The sequence below is a fragment of the Erithacus rubecula genome, assembly GCF_903797595.1.
Source record: "Erithacus rubecula genome assembly, chromosome: 9".
NCBI classification, from domain to species: domain Eukaryota; kingdom Metazoa; phylum Chordata; class Aves; order Passeriformes; family Muscicapidae; genus Erithacus; species Erithacus rubecula.
Genome location: NC_136660.1, coordinates 23,044,869 through 23,060,886, shown reverse-complemented (window position 1 = coordinate 23,060,886; position 16,018 = coordinate 23,044,869). Strand labels below are relative to the sequence as shown.

The 16,018-nt window shown below is 41.2% G+C and overlaps 1 protein-coding gene across 6 annotated transcripts in view; it reads left to right on the top strand.

Moving 5' to 3' along the window:
- Positions 1-16,018, top strand: part of NT5C2 (5'-nucleotidase, cytosolic II) — a 60,319-nt gene that overhangs the window by 8,931 nt on the left and 35,370 nt on the right. For all 6 annotated transcript variants that reach the window (XM_079312046.1, XM_079312048.1, XM_079312049.1 and 3 more), the window contains one exon: positions 9,518-9,638. In XM_079312046.1, coding sequence (XP_079168172.1) covers positions 9,538-9,638 — 101 coding nt within the window. In that variant the 5' untranslated portion in view covers positions 9,518-9,537. The remainder of the gene's footprint in view (positions 1-9,517; positions 9,639-16,018) is intronic.

Here is a 16,018-nt window from a genome sequence, read left to right as displayed (position 1 = left end):
AGGGAGATGGGTAACCATGATTATGGATGAAAACAGGAAGTCTCTATTAGGGTAGTTTGTATCTGGAGCCCTATATGTGAGGATAGCAGAGAATCAAGATCCTCCTTACTAAATTATCTCAGTATTTATTTTCACAGTGCCCTTTACAGCTGTGGAGTTTCATTATTTTGGTTTGGGTTTTGTGAAAAAATAGCAAGCTGAAAATTGGCTGAGTTTTGTGTATGAGGTACTTGGCTTTGCTGAGTATTATTCTGTCTGGCATAGTTAGTGGGTAGGTTTTCAAAAAGAAGAGAGACCAGGTTAGTATATGAGCATTTGGTCAGCTTTTTCCTTAAAGAAGCTGGGAGGAGAAGGGAATGGTACTGGAAAACAAAACTCTAAGCAAGGAAAGAAAGTTCTCACTAGTTTTGACAGAACAGTTCTCAGAATTATTGGATTGTTTTCAGCTGTTGATCTCAGTGGATTTTTTTCAATCCCTTTTTTTAAGGGAGGAGGAGCCAGTGTTCCCCAGTTCTTTATTCAGTGGTGTGTCCCTTGGCAAGGGTTGTGTCTAGAGCCCTGGGACTCAGGCTGAGCAGCCAGTTGGCTCTCCTCACTGGGGCTGAGCAGGGAATACTTTCTGCTGAGGCTGGAGAGAGATGTGAGTTCGTATTTCCAGCCTGCAGAGATGGGTCAGATGCTGATTCTGCTGTCACATCTGTTTGTGTAGCCCATAAATGTGTAGAGAGGGCCTGTGCTGCATGCAAGAGGGTTCAAGGGTCTCCAAAAATAATCCTTCTTCTTCGTTTTAAAGGCTAGAAAAAACGAAAATGAAGTTTAAGTATCTTTGCCCTTCCCATAAAATATTAATGAAGCAGGGATGTGATCTTCAGAGACAAGGGTTTTTTATCAGTAAGCTCAGTCAGTAAGGAAAGACAATAAAAATGTCCTCCCTCAGTTTCTGTGTTCAGAAGATGAAGTGAGCTTTTGGCTGTTTGCATTATCCAAGCTGTCCTGGTTGCATGCTCTCAGAATGACTGTGCCACTGAGCCCAGTTGTGCTTCTCAAATACTTTGTCAGTATTGCTTCTGGAAAGGCCTGTTAGGTCTGTGATTGCTTCCCGAAACACAGTGGAAGCTAATGAAAAGCATCATTGTTTTGAAACACTCTGATCTGCTGCCAAAAGAGCTACTGTTGTATAATCCTTAATAGCAGGTTAGAGTGGCAGTTGCTCCTTGGTTGGAAATTGGTATGTGGCAGGATGGCTTCCCAGTTCTCTCTCTGGGGATGGCACGTCTCATCTTGTTCTTCCCTTTGGGAACTGTGACTCACACAGTTCAGCTGTCCTGACTTGGGAATAGACCCTTGAACAGGCTGAGCATCAGTGGCACTACTTAGGGGTGACAAGGGAAGGGAAGAGAAACAGGCAGTTTCCTTTGAGCAGTGCTCTGCCTGCAGAGTACCAGGGATTACATTTGTCTATTCATGCCAGCACATTGTTCTGACATAAAAAAAAAAAAAGAGTTGGAATTAAAAAAAAAAAAATGGTCTTGACTTCCCTTTCTGATTTGCAGAACTTCCATGCTGACATTTCTGCCTTTTGTGATCTTTATGTTAACCTACAGCTTGGTTGGCACGCTGTCAGGCTTCATCTGTGCAGCAAAGATAGTATTTGCAAGTATCATTCAAACATTGAATTCCTGTTGTGGTGGGCATTGGCATCAAAGTTTACTGCCCAATTTTTCAACTGAAGCGAATATATAGGAACTCTGATAAATATTTTAGAATAAATACACTATACATTTCTGTAGGGTGAGCTGTATTATAACAAAAGGATCAAATTCACCTCTAGTTTTTAATCTTTCAGGACTCTGGGCAGCTAGAGGAATTGCTTACGGGAAAAACAACGTGAGTAAAGTAATTGAGTTATGTTACGTGTTTCTTGCTGGAATGTAACAGCTGGAAACAAAAGGCAGTGAGAACATCTTTGTAGCCAGGTCCGTGCTTGCCTTTGGCAGGTGCTCAATTGGACAGCAGTTTGGGAGCCTCTGTGGCAGAGGTTGCTGCAGGCTGCTGGGGCCTTTTCCCAAGGAAGAGTTTCCCAGGGCCATCAGGTTTATATTGGTGTTGGCTCAGAGGAGCCTTTGTTTATCCATTCACCTTCTGTCCGCGTGAAACCATTCTCTGGAGTTTTCTTTTGAATACTGGTTGTGCCTCAGCCTCATATCCACTGAGGCATTGGGGTATAAGGTGAGGAAAAGTCTCCTGAGGCATGATACTCAGTTTGACTGCCCTGCTGTATAGCTCAGACCATTTGACTTTTTGCATTTATTTTTGACTCTGAAAAAAAAAAAAAAAAAGCTGATTGAAACACCCCCACACTTCATTTAGAGCCCTCTGATGATGGAAAAAGTATTTCATAAACGTGTTGTTTCTTAACTAACTCTCCTCTCTGTTAATATTTTTGTGTTGATTGATTTATGTAACTTCCAGTCACGGAGTCTCGTTCTGTCATTGCTGGACTGAAAGCCCTCCACAGTCAGGCTGCTTGCCTGTGTGCAAATGCTCCTAGACCATTTTCACATCACCTGCAGAGCTACTCTGTACACTGGCAGCCTTCCACTCCAGCCTTACTCTCTCTCCCAGCTTATTCCTTTCTCAGTGTAATCAGTGTCATTCTGAATGGGGACAGCCAGCTGAAGACAGGTTTCCAGCAGAGTCTGTGTCAGAGTCTGAGAGAGACAATGGAGTCCTGCTTGGTAGTCATGTACATCCAAGGATCATATTTGACCTGCAGGTGCAGCATTTCTTTGAGAACTCATGTTTGCTAATTCTTCTCTGTGGCATAGCTCTTGTGCTTCTGGATCAAGTCTCACATTCCTTAAGTATGGTCCTTCTTTATTTTTTTAGTGCTGGGAGAATGGGGTACACTAATGTTAAGGAAGTGGACAAGCTATTACCCCTAACAAGCTCTTTATGTAAGAAGCAGTAAATTGGAAATAACTGCAATGGTAGTTCTGGAAGAGATAGTGAGAAGCATGAGCTATATGGAGTGTAGAAAATATGCTTAGCTAACTAGAGAATAGAGTTCCTGTTTCAAGGCATTAAACTCATTGCAGATAGATGAGGGGAATGGATGGTCTCATGGTACAGAGGGTCAGATTTGAGGTTTGCTCCTGAGAGTTGCACTGCAGGTTTCATCATTTTTCCAAATTCTCTTCTAACCATCCATAGCATTGATGATAATTAAATAATACTTAAAATATTTTAATGAACTAGTGCTGATTTGAATTCCTGAAAGAATAGAACTTCTTGGATAGAAATGGATGGACTCGAGAAGAAACTCCAAATGAATGTACTTCTGGGTTTTAGTCTGATGCATTTGGGTCCTGGAGTATTTCTGTAGCTCTAGGAACTGCACAGTCACTCTGTGGGTATGGTTGTCAGTAGAAATATTCTGATTTAAAAATCCATGTAAAATAAGTAGGGTTTTGTTAAATGTATTTTACAATGTATTTGATACACAGACATTACTTTAGCATCTGGCATTAAAACAGAGATAAAATTCAGCCTGAAATGAGATCAAATCCCATAAGAAATGGGATGAGTAGAATTCTCCTTTCTTCTATCTTACCCACTCAGAAATAGTCCATGAGTTACCATTGCCTATCAGTCAGACCATATTCAAATGAACATACAACTGGGAATGCTTTACAAATTTCACTAAAAGCATGCTCTTGAAAAAGCAGTTTCATGATGTAAGCACTGTGATGGTGTCCAAGAGTAACTGCTACCCCCTTGCTGTAGGAAGAGTTAGAGACAGTGTCAGAGATCGTAGGCTTGGGGATAGGAGGTTTAATATGATCCATGGAGCAAGGAGAGTGTTACCAATCTAATTTAATCCAGTGGATCTTTGGTTACCACAAGTGGCACCTGTAAACTGACTACACATCTGTGGTTAACCTTAACAGGTTCTTAACAGCAGCTCTCTACTTCTTTAATACCCTGTAATCAGTATACAGAATTATCCTGCTTAAAGCCAACCTTAATTACCATGAGTGAGAGTACTCTTTGAAGTGTCTCTTGGAAGTAATTTAATATTCTAATATGAAGGATGTGTTTTGCCCGTCCTGCCATAATGAACGTGAAGCTTTGCTGTCAGATAGGCAGCCACACCAAAGTGGAAGATCTTAAGTCAAGAACTTAACTTCAGACACAAGGAGGGGAGAAAAAAAAGTCAGTTTTCTGGTTTAGATCATTTAAAAGCATCACTGCTTATTTCTGAAAACACAGGCACAGTAATTTTCAAAAAGCATCGCTAATTAAAAACACCTTTTGGAAACAATTTTCCTTTGGCCATCAAGCAGAAGTGTTGGCAGCAAAAGTCAAGAGTGGTTTGAATTGTCATCTCAGGGTTGTGGGGGAGAGGGAAGGAGCTATGTGAACTAACAGAGCTAGGGCTACAATTCAGAATAAAATCACCATCATTTGGCATCCATGCAATCCCTGTGTCTTGGAGCCCATCAGAAGCTGCTGCCCTGTGGCTTCTGTCACACAGAAATACAAGCTGACCTCTCTGTGTCTGCCAGTTGATGCTAAGTATTGAAATTTGAATTTGTGTAAAAGTATACTGTGCTAGGAACATGCAGTGTGTCTGTGATTCATCCTGACAGCACTAGGAGCTCAGGCTGACTTTTAGCACAGGGACTGAGGAATTAGTGCTTCTGCATTTGATTCCCACTTGCTCTGTGTTATTACCTTCTCTGTGCCTTGCTATCCTTAGCTGACAAAATGGGGACAGCACTTTTGCTGCCTGTAAATGTATTATGTGAATGGGAGCTGGTGAAGTGCTTTGGGACTGCAGGTGCAGAGTGGCACTTCTGGTGAGTCCAGGAGCCTGCCCAGCCCCTGCTCACAGTGGCACTGGGAGGTGCCACAGTCCTGGCCACTTTTCTCTGTCCATCCCAGAGAATGGAGGAGGTATGATGCTAACCTGTGTGGATTTCACCTCCTCCAGTGCTTGCTGTCCCAAGTGTCTAGCCTGAGCAAGCTGCAAGCTACTTCTGCCCTCAGTGGAGGGAGTGGAATGCTCCTAGAAGTGAGTCATTTGCTTTTCCTGACCATCCTCACATGGACGGTCCCCTAAGCTGCAGAAAAGATCACTTTTCCCCTCCCCTGCCCTGTTCCTGAGGCTGTGTCATAACCCAGACTAGGAATTTGCCACAAGTCATGAACAAGCCAACCCTATTCCTGCTCCCTTCGCTTTTTCCAGTCCTCAGGATTTTAGGATGGTTCTCTCCTCCCTTGCTGAGACCCCACAAAGCACTTTGGGGTGGAGCAGCACTGCAGTGGGGAGCCAGGAGCTGCTCCAGGCTTGGCAGGGGCGTCACAAGGCTCGTCTGTACTCCCACAGGCTCTGACTAGACACAGCTCCTAAGGAGCCACCCTTGGTGTGATGGTTTTCCCTCTGTTCTCTTTCCACTGTGCACGTACGTGAGTGGGCTGTGCTGCCAAGGCATTAATGATTCTTGAGCAGAATATGTCAGAAGAGGCAGATGTAGTGCACGGTGAGTCAGTGTGAGTACACTACAACGTTGGCTTCAGTTAGGGATGCTTTTGTTTTCAGCTGTATAAACTCTGGGAGAATCTCCAGGAAATAGTGGGATTGTCACCAGAGTTTTGTTCTTCTCCACGTTTAGTGTGTATGCCTCTGATTTGGCATTGCATCATCAAAGCATCAAGATGAACTCAGAAAAAAAGAGAGGCAGTCAGTGCATTTAGCATGAACATGTCAGATATTATGAGGTGCAGAAATTTCTAACTATTTGCTGTTCAAAAAAGATTTAACAAGTGATAATAAAATTTGAAGGAAAATGCGTTGGCACATTTTATTTAATTTATATGAGTATTTGAAAAAATACAGTATGGATAATATTTTAAATCATCTAAAGTCTGGCAAATTGATTGAATTCAAAATATATGCTAAAAATCTCACTTTCTTTTGGGCCAAAGCTTACGTGCTGGGTAACAACTGTATCAAAACTTTGCAGCTGAGATTTAAATATCTTTTCAAAAGGAATCCTCTACCATAAATGCTATCAGATGCTTAATTAAGACAGCACAAGCAAGGAGCAATAAATTATGGGGATGTGTTCTGACATGCTTTATCTATGTAAAGATTTCTATTTTTATGTGAAGCTATTTACAGATTATTGATTGCAAAAATAGATTTGTAACTAAAGAAAGATGCATCATATTTCAGTTGCTTGGAGTTGAGAATCCTGCCCGGCTGTCTGCCTGCTCTCTTAGATGTTTATTCCAGTGGCTTACAAGTGTATGGAGTGATTCTATCCTTCTTGTTTTTCTCTCTCTATTTGGAAGAGGGAATTTGCATTCAGGGACCAGGTCCCAGGTTTCTTACCCATGCAAGCAGGCTTATTTTTGTGCCTTTAAAGCACAGAATAATTTCAGTGAAGTCCATGAGGCTTTTTGCATTAGTTAGACTTTTGGGTGGTGAAGATCCCTCACAATATATTTTGTCAGTTGTCACTGTTTTGTTTCAGGGCAGCAAGCTGTTGTCACAGTGTCAGTGGAGCCTGCTAAGCTGTAAGTCTGCCTTTGAGTGCATGTAATAGAAACCTGTAGCATATTTTTTTTGCTACTTAATGCTGTGTGAACATTAGAAGAAATATTTTGATAAATCAGGGCAAAACCTGAAGGTAGAGATAATATTTTTCATTAGAGGAACCTTCAGAATTTGAAAATTCATGTAGGCTTGTGTACCCAAGAGCCTGTCTATTTTTTCCAGCCATACCAGTTGGTCTAATAAAAGATACTGCCTCTGTCTACAAACCTCATCCTGCCTGCAAACTCTGTTGATTGCATCTACAGCAAAATACTGCTGGATTATTAAAATAATTCAGGCCTTTTTGCTTAATTATGGAAACTCAGTTTTTTGTGGTTTCCTCAAGTCTCAGCTTTTTGAATCCCAACACACACAAAATTCTACTGTCTGATATTTTGTACTGTAGAGGAGGGTTTCATCACATCGGAGCTCAAATTGCTTCACTGATTCCTTATTTTAGAATGGCTATTATAAAGGTAGTCTGCTAAAATTCTTCTGCCATCTGGATTATAGGGTATTTTCTTGGATACTGTCAGCTGTCTGGCATAGATGGCCTCTGGAAGCAGTACCTGTGTCAGCATCTGGTGTGGTGGTGTGGTGATGGGAAGCAGAAGAAATGGGAAGAGGCTGGCAGAACACAATGTCTCTGGGATAGTCTGTGGGTGTAAATCTTTGAATCTTGCTATGTGTCTGGCTGGGAGGTGTACCCCTTCTAAACAGCTTGGATTTGGATTTGTTTGGAAGACCTAGACCCAGAGCTGTCTAAGGCCAGTCATGCAACAGCTTTTTAAGGTGCCTTTTAGAGGTCTTCAATGAGTATGTCTCTGGGATCTGAATCTGGAGCTCTAGGCTAGTAGCTTCAAAATAGACCAAGATGGTGATGATCTGGACCATCTTGAAATGTCCATGGGGTAGATGCTTTCCCACCCTCAGAAAGCACAAGCCCTTTCTGCAGTTTGCTGTCTTGAGGTCTTACCAACTCACTCTCTCTGCTGCATGTCTTGGTTGAGCCTGTGAGCCTTGCAGGGACTCTGCTCCTCTCCTGAGCAGCCCTTGCTGTCCCAGAGGAGCCTTGCAGCAGGCAGTGCCCTGCCTTCCCAGTGAAATGGGAACAGGTCAGTGCTTCAGGGGCGTTGAGTTCTGTGTCCTGTGCTGCCTTCTGTCTGCCTTTGGGCACGGCTTAAATAGATAGCTGGTAATTACTTGTAAAGCCCTTGGTGGCTGTGGCTGGGGCTATTTTGGAAGCTGATTCTCCCTGCATGCCCTGTTGTGGAAGTTGTGGCTGGCTGAATTGGCCCATCACCCTCTCTGTGGTGACCTCCTCTCCTGGGTGTGTTGCAGGGAATTCGGGAGGATTGCTCTCAGCAATGGCATGTGGTCTCTTGGGCTGCCTGCCAGGGCCTAGATTTGGTGACCTTTAGGATGTGGCAGAAGATGCATTTGTAAACCTTGGTTATAGTGACTGGGAGACAAGCAGAGAATGCTGGAAGAGGAGGATGAGTGTATTTTTTACAGACAAGCTGTTTGTTTGCTCTCTGTTTGGTATTTATGACCAGCAGCTAGTAAGTAAATATACTAAGAAGTGCTGTGACAATTGGAACTGTTGCTCTTTAATAGAATTTAAAATTAAAACGTTATTCAGATTTCCTTGAGGAGCATGTTTGTGACACTGAGAGCACTGTGACTTCTGGCACTGGTTTGAACACTTGCTCTGCTCTCTACTTGGCTGGAATCATTCCCTTCTGTAAAATGAATGCAGTTGTATTTTAGAGGCGTCCAGATGTAGTTGCTATATCATTACCCATGTAGTTTGTGGGTGGTTTTGTTTCTTTTAAGAAGAGCAAACAAGCCAAGGCCTGCAGTCCAGCAGTTGTGTGGGTTACACAAGAATGTGGTTTCATGCAATGCCTGATTTGGTATCACTGTGGGTTGTGTGTCCCACCCTGTTCTCCCCACCAGCTCTAATGACAGCATTGTGGCAGGTTGAGCTGGTTTCAGCCTGGGTTCAGCTGACCACTGGGGGCTACTAGCCTTTCCTCACATTTGGTCAGTTGGTTTGGATAGATGAGGACTTGGACTGGTGAGCTGAACTGACCCACCATGGGGCTGCTTCATAACCCCACCTATGCTAGGGAATACAGCAGCACATGTGTCTGGCTGGAGGAGCAGCAAGCAGGATTGCCCCCATGTGCTAAAAACAAAATTGGGAAAGGTACCCCTCTTTCCTCACAGCAGGGCCCTCCTGATGGGGACTGTCTGTGGTTTGGTTGTGACAGCCAGCACTTGAGAAGGGGTGCTCATGTTCGTGAAGATCCGCTGGTGAATATTTCCATCGCTCATGTTACAGGTTTGCAGCGTGTTCTTGCTCTGCCTGAATGTGTCTGACCTGCAGAGGACAAAGGATCATCTTTCTACTTTCCTTCCAATTGTTTCTGCTAATTTAGCATCAGTTTGAAGCTCTGTCTTTGCTTAGAGATCAAATGACCAGGGACAAGGCTCTTTGTTTTCATTCTATGGCAAAAGTGGCAAGGTCAGTCCCAGTGGGGCTTGTACGGTTTACACTGCTGAATGCATCTCATGTATTAAGGGTTTTCTATCACCTACAGCTAGTGCATTTTAGTAACTCTAGAGCCAAAAATACTCCTTTTTAGATTTGAAAACAAGGTCTCTGTTTGTAAATGCATTTTCACAATGGATAGGGGTATCTTTGCAGACAAGTAGAACAGCCTTCCTAGCTCTCTGTTTTAACATCTCAAAGAGTATCTTACTTGACCTGCATGCTCAGGTCATTCCACTGGGTACTTTGCAAGACTTCCTGAGTTGCACAGGAGTTCCTTCATACCAGGAAACAGACAATTTTCTGGCAAAACAAACCTTGAACTTAAGCAAGCTCTTCTTTTCTATCTCTTTCAGAAATAAGTAAGCATTTGAAGATGACAACCTCATGGAGCGACCGACTTCAGAATGCAGCAGATCTCCCTGCAAACATGGACGGACACGCTCTGAAGAAATACCGCCGGGAAGCCTATCACCGGTCAGTCATCCCTGGAGCTCCAAGATAAACACAAACCCCACATTGCTTGGGGTTTTACTGCTTGTTAGCTAAACAGGAAGGTTGTTCTTATCTTCTGCGTGGAAGTGTTGGTAGAAGAGAGCTTGGGAGATGGTGCAGTACTGGCCTGCAGGAGTTTGCAGACAGCTGAGTTGAGATACATGTACTAGAGTGAGAGAGGATATGCTTCTTATTGTGAAGATTAATCAAAGTCAGATCTTGGATAGAAGCTTTCAAGTCAGTAAATGCTCAGTGGCAGAGGTTTTATCATAATTATTGCGGTGCACACTGGGAGAGCAGAGCCTTAGACACTGAAATGCACAAATATGAATAAGGAGGAGATCAAATGGGGTCAGAAATTGTTTGAGAATTACACCTAGTGTGTTTAACTGTGTGACCACAGGAGTGTGCAGGAGCACTAGGTGAGGGCCCAGCTTTTTCACTGTTAGGTGTACCTAAAACCATCTTTGCTGTAAAACAATTACAGTAAATAAAGAAGATAGAGTTCAAACGTTATTACTCTTAGTTTATAGTTTGGGAATCAAAATGCACACACTGGGTGATCTTTTTACTAGATCACATTGGAGGTTTGGTTGAAGTCCATATCCTTATCAGATGTCTGGACTGCTACAGAGTTAAAAACAACAGCATCTAGTATTTGTCAGTATTCTGTTTTTGGGAGGTGTATTTTCAAAGTTTAGCTTGGTTATTTTGAGAAGTCATACAGTGTGATGATCAGAGGATATTCAGCAGAAGGGGAAATGGGTGTCTGATGTAGAAACTGAAAAAGAAGTCAAGTTTCTCAACCTCATGCTTAAATGCCACGTTGCATTTGTGATTCACGTCGGTGGTATTTCTGGGGAAGTGTTTTGGAACTGTTAGATATCTTTTGATTCTCCAAGTGGAATCTAATTTGAGAAAAATGCCTTAGTGCATCATGTGATTTACCAGGTTGTGCAAGTTGCAGTATCCAGGGCTAAGTAATGGATCCTGTGTTGCGTTTCTGAAGCTTTCCAATTTCCAGTGAATATGTTTGAGCAACAAGTCTTAAGAGGTGGCATTACTTGAATCTCTCTGTCAGCTGGTTTGTCAGATGTGGAAGCATTTAATGAATGCAACTATATATAGCATGTAAGAAGAGAGGATTTTATCTATTCCCTTTCAAAATATCTTCACCTTGTTGCAGTCATTGACAGGTTTACCTTTGTGTCATAAATTTCTTTAAAACTTCAGCTGTGTTACTCCTGATTCAGTTTGATGGAAATCAAGTCAGAGTAATGCCTGTATTTTTTTTCTAAGTATTTCCTTAACATTTGTTGTGGTTAAGTGCTGACAGTTTGCTAAATGTTGTACAGGATCCAAAGGAAGGCGTGCTAGTCTTTAAGAGCTCATGCATTCAAGGCCTCATCATGTTTATCCTTACTTGTGTAAGAAATCCTTACTTTCAGAAAGAATCTCCGTATGGAATATGGGAGTGCAATCATGTAAAGGAGGGTTTCCCACTAGGAGCTGGGAACTGATAGCCCAAAATTTGTCTGTGGTAAAGTTTAGGTACCTGTTCTTACCATCTAGAAATGTCTTATGCAAAATATAGTGAGCAGAAATGCTGCTAGCATATCAGATTTTCATGGAAAGCACAGCATTGGAAATACATTAAGGAGAGGCACATTTTTGTTTTGGAATTGCTATCCTCTTTCAAAGAGAGAGAGAGAGGGAGGGAATGGGAGAGAATGAGAGAACCTGATGCCAAGACTGTAGTATAAATCTGTGCTATTAATGGCTTTGGTATAGCAGTTTCATGGGAGTTATTTTGACAATCCAGTATTGTGAGAATCTGAAACAACCTCATTCCAGAGGCAGTGTTGTCAGATTTCTATTTCTGGTACTTTTCATGGTCGTAGTGTTAACAGATGTAATGTTACTTTAAAAAGTGCAAACTTAACATGATAGAGTATGACTGAAGTTATTTCCCTTTGGGTATTTGATATTTTTTGCTGTTTTATTAATGCTTCAGGTGCAGACTATGTGCTGGTCACAGCTATGAGTTGTAGGATGTAGAATTGTTTCACTAAGGTCCAGGTATGCTCTGACTCTTGGATATTGCTGAAGGACTGCAAATGTTATGAAAAAAGAGAAATAGAAAATACTAGGTGTCATTGTCAAGATTATTTTCTTTCTCTTTCTTCTTTTTCTTCTTTTTCTTTCAGTGGTTTTTTTTTTTTGTCTCTTTTTATTCTTAATCCAGTAGCTAAAGGAAAAATCCTTGAAAACATGAATCTAAAGTGACTTAGAAGCAAAACCAATAAGAACATTGAATTTAAACCTATTATGATTTTGTTACCTTAAAGCTGGTCCAAGTTATTTTATGGGCCCAGTCTGAAAGGCTGGAGGAGCTTGGCAGCTACACCACATCTACAGATGAGCATAAGTGGACTAGCTTTTGTTACCTGTGGTGAAAGCCTAGTTGAGCTCAAAGTCATTCAGCAGATTTTCTAAATGCTGCTAGGAAAGCTTAGTTTTCTGAAGTGTGAAATTTAAAAAACTTGTTTCACTGTTTGTTTGCTTCATGCTTACTTAAATATCAGGGGAGATACCTAGACCAATCAATTTAACATTCTTGTTCTCATGAAGTACACCAGATTTGATATGCTTGAGTTGTAAATTAATTCGGATGAAATAAGGGGGAAAACTTCCAAAAGCAAAATAGCTTACGTTAAAATACATACATAAATGTTTTTGTGGCCATGAAACTTCTAAAAAAGTTTAAAAAAATTATCTCTAGATGCCACTCGAATAGTCATAGTTTACAGTGGTCATTTTTACTTGGAATGTTTTTTTTCAGGTGCTGCACTTCTAATTGCATCATAATTGATGGATGAATGTTCAACATATAATAATTGTTGGCAGAAGTCCCAGTTGAGACTGGTTTAACTGGTGCAGTGCATACTGACTCAGAGTATCATGACTATATCATAATCATGTCTCAATGCTACGGGCAAGAATGTTCAGAATCAAATTTTTGTAGATACAGAATCGGAAAAATCCGTTGGGGAGGAGAAATGGTGGAGTTTTATATTCAGGGAGTTTCTGGCAACTTTAATGAAAGCTTTTATTTAGCTGGTGTTACTGTCAGACCTTGTTACACAACACTGCTGGCACCTGTTGGAGGTGAGGTCTGAAGATGAATTAATATGCAAGCTGCATGTTACTCATTCTCTAGCAGAGGTCACTGGTAAGAGGATCCTGCATTACTGTGCTGTTGGCAAGGCAGATTTTAATTTGGAAATAAAATGGATGTGTAGTTCTTGGGAGGCTTTTCCTTGGTGTGTGTGGTTGTGAGGCCACCTCCCTCGTGTGCTGCTTGTTGACTTTTCCGGGTAGAGGATAATCACTAGATCATTTGTTCTGGGGAGCACTGTCATTTAATGTGATTGTAATTAGGCAGGAACTAGGTTGACTCTGAGCCACCAAATTGCCCTAGTGTCTATTTTTTAACTTGGAGTGAACACTTCTAGGCACCCTCTGGATTATCTCACATAGCTCTTTAGGGTTTAAATAGCAACCCCATCTCGTTAAAGCAAATAATGGAAAAAGTTGGTGTTCTATCCACTCTTGTTACTGACAGTTACCAAGATCCAGGAAACAGGTATTTGCACTTATATTTATTTATCTGTGGTTTTGGATTAACAGAGCAGTAAGGCTGAAATGGCCTTTTTTGTTAAACATACTGGCTTTGGGATGCTTCTACCATTTTGCATCAGAATAATTTGAGACTTCTTATCCTGAACATGGGGCTTCTGTTCTTGTTTTAATTATTGGGGTTTTTTTTCTTGCTCTCTTTGTTTACTGGCTGGTGCAGGGCATGTGGCATCATGATTCCTAATCCTAGTTCTCCTGCTGACTGCTGATAGAGTATTAAATAAATTGCTTCATAGGTTTGTACTTCAGTGTGCTTTCAGAGCACCTTATGGTGGTGATATAAGTGATTTTTGCTGTTACTATTCACTGAGATTCTGGATTAAAAACTGTATATACTTTAATAATGACAAAGCAAAAGGATTGCCAATTGGTTGTTTTGATTTCCTGGATTAAAGATGTACTTTAGCTTGTTCAAATTTGTAGACTCTGGGCTATTCACTGCTAATCTTGTTTCTTCACTTAATTGTTCCTGGATCATCAGTGATTGAAAACAGGTGGAAATGTTATATAAACAAGGCTGTGAGACTTGAAACTGTTCATCTGTTTAGCTGTATTTAAAGTCACTTCAAAATGATCAGTTCATTGAGGTGGAAAATTAGAATAAATCTTTATCAGTCTGAAAGTGCTGTTTTCATGAAACACATTTGGACAGGCCATGTGTGGTGTTTCCATGTGCTGGGTAGCTCTGGAGGCTCTGCTGGCCATGGTCAGTCCTGGTGTGTCTGAGCAGCCCCCAGGGACTGTGTGGTGGCATGTGTGTGACAGAGGGCAGCACAGTGTGGCTCTCTCTGGTTTGTTTTGGTGCTTTAGACACTGCAGGAGGGAGAGGGAGCATCAGGTCTGCAGAATGGGTGAGCTTATAAAAAAGCATGCCACTTGCCAAATTAATAATAAAGAAATTACATTGTAAATGTCCCATGATCCTTAGCTTTAATAGTTCCAGGGAGTAGACAAGTGTTATTTTGGGATGCAATCCATGTATGAGCTTCTTGGCACTTTGCTGTTGCCTGGGAAAAAAACCCAAACAATGAAAACAGAAATGGGCAATGCTGTCTCTTTGCATCTGATTCCTGTGGAATTGCAGAGGGAAATGCTCATAGTTGTGTTTCTGGACACATCCTCATCATGCTTTGAAGTTCCAGTCATTACTGGGTTTTCCAGTTTTATGTCACTATAACTGTGCAAGGACAGTTAGACTGGTGAAATTGTGGGTCATGGTGTTGGAAGTGTTACAAGAAGTGGCCAGGAAATTTTTATGCCCTTCTTTTGCTTCCCCTGTCTGATACTATTTCATCCCCTAAAGTTATCTCAAGCCCAAATACTATCTCTAAAAATGATTACAAATATTCAGGATATTCATCTTAGGTTGAAGAGGGAATAAAAAATATAACTCAAAAAATCTAGAATTAGAAAAAAAAACCAAAATGGTATGATAAAAAGTAATCTATGGAATGCCTGCCTAAAGAGGCAGGATTTAGCAAAATAACCAATTTAATTGATTGTAAAAAGTTAAAATAGTTTATTTCTTCTGTAAGGCAGCTACCATCCAGCATCCAAAGATGAGACATTTTGATGATATAGTAGTATCTTCTTTAGATTGCTCACATGTTTTGTATCAGATAAATAAGGTCAGTGGGGGAGTTTGCTGCTGCTGGTGGAAGCCACCTGTGACCAGAACTGTAATGTCTTGCAGAGACAGAAATCCCCAAGCAGAACACATCTGAGGACTAGCTGATCATACTGAGAGCATTGAGTTGTCATAACAGTAGAGGGATGTTTATTTCATTATTTGCCTTTTTAAAGAGGCCACGGGGAACTTGGGCGTGGGAGACTATTAAAAGCTAATCCATTTAGTTCCCATTATTTCTTTTTTATTCTTCTAGCTTATTAAAAAGTGGAAGTTGTCCATAAAGCAAAGATTAACCAAAGTTCCTAAACCCTGAGTAAGCAGGAATCTGAGCCTTCTGGTTAGTTAGGCCCTGTTTTATGGTTGGCTCAAGCCCAGTTGTCCACCACAGGCTTTTTTAAACACACGTGGGTCAGGCTTAGCCAGCTCCCACTGTATTTGCTGTTCCACTCAGCAGTGTTGCAATTTTCTTTGTATTTATTTAATTTCCAGTGAAGCATGCTGCCCAGAAAGATGCTGCAAGGTATTTCTAGACACATTTGGAAAATTAATATAAAATGTTCTGTTTCAGAAGCTTTGCCTCATATTGTTAATTTTCATTTCCTGGCTATGAGGAATTGTGAGCCATGTTCCTCCTTATTTGTAAATTTTGCATTTTTTAAATTTTTGTAAACTACAAGATTGTTGTACATGTAAATTTCATTCAGGGTACAATTCTTTTGAGATTTTGCACAAATAAAATAAAACCATTTCTCCCTCTCTGTGTTTGCTCCTCTCCAGTGTTACTTGAGAAGAGTTGGGATTTAGGTTCCTGCTTCAGAATTGATTGACAAGAACAGTAACAAAACCAAGATCATTTCTCTTGTAAAAATATGAAGCACTATGAATTGCAGGGTTGGGGCTGTTGGGACTATGTGATTCCCCTGCTGCATGCTCAGCAGTTTCTTCTTCCTTGCAATGCAACACATTTTTCTCTTAGCCAGCACAATCCATAGAGCTCAAAAAGAAAATAAATACTGTAGTCACTGAGAGCCTT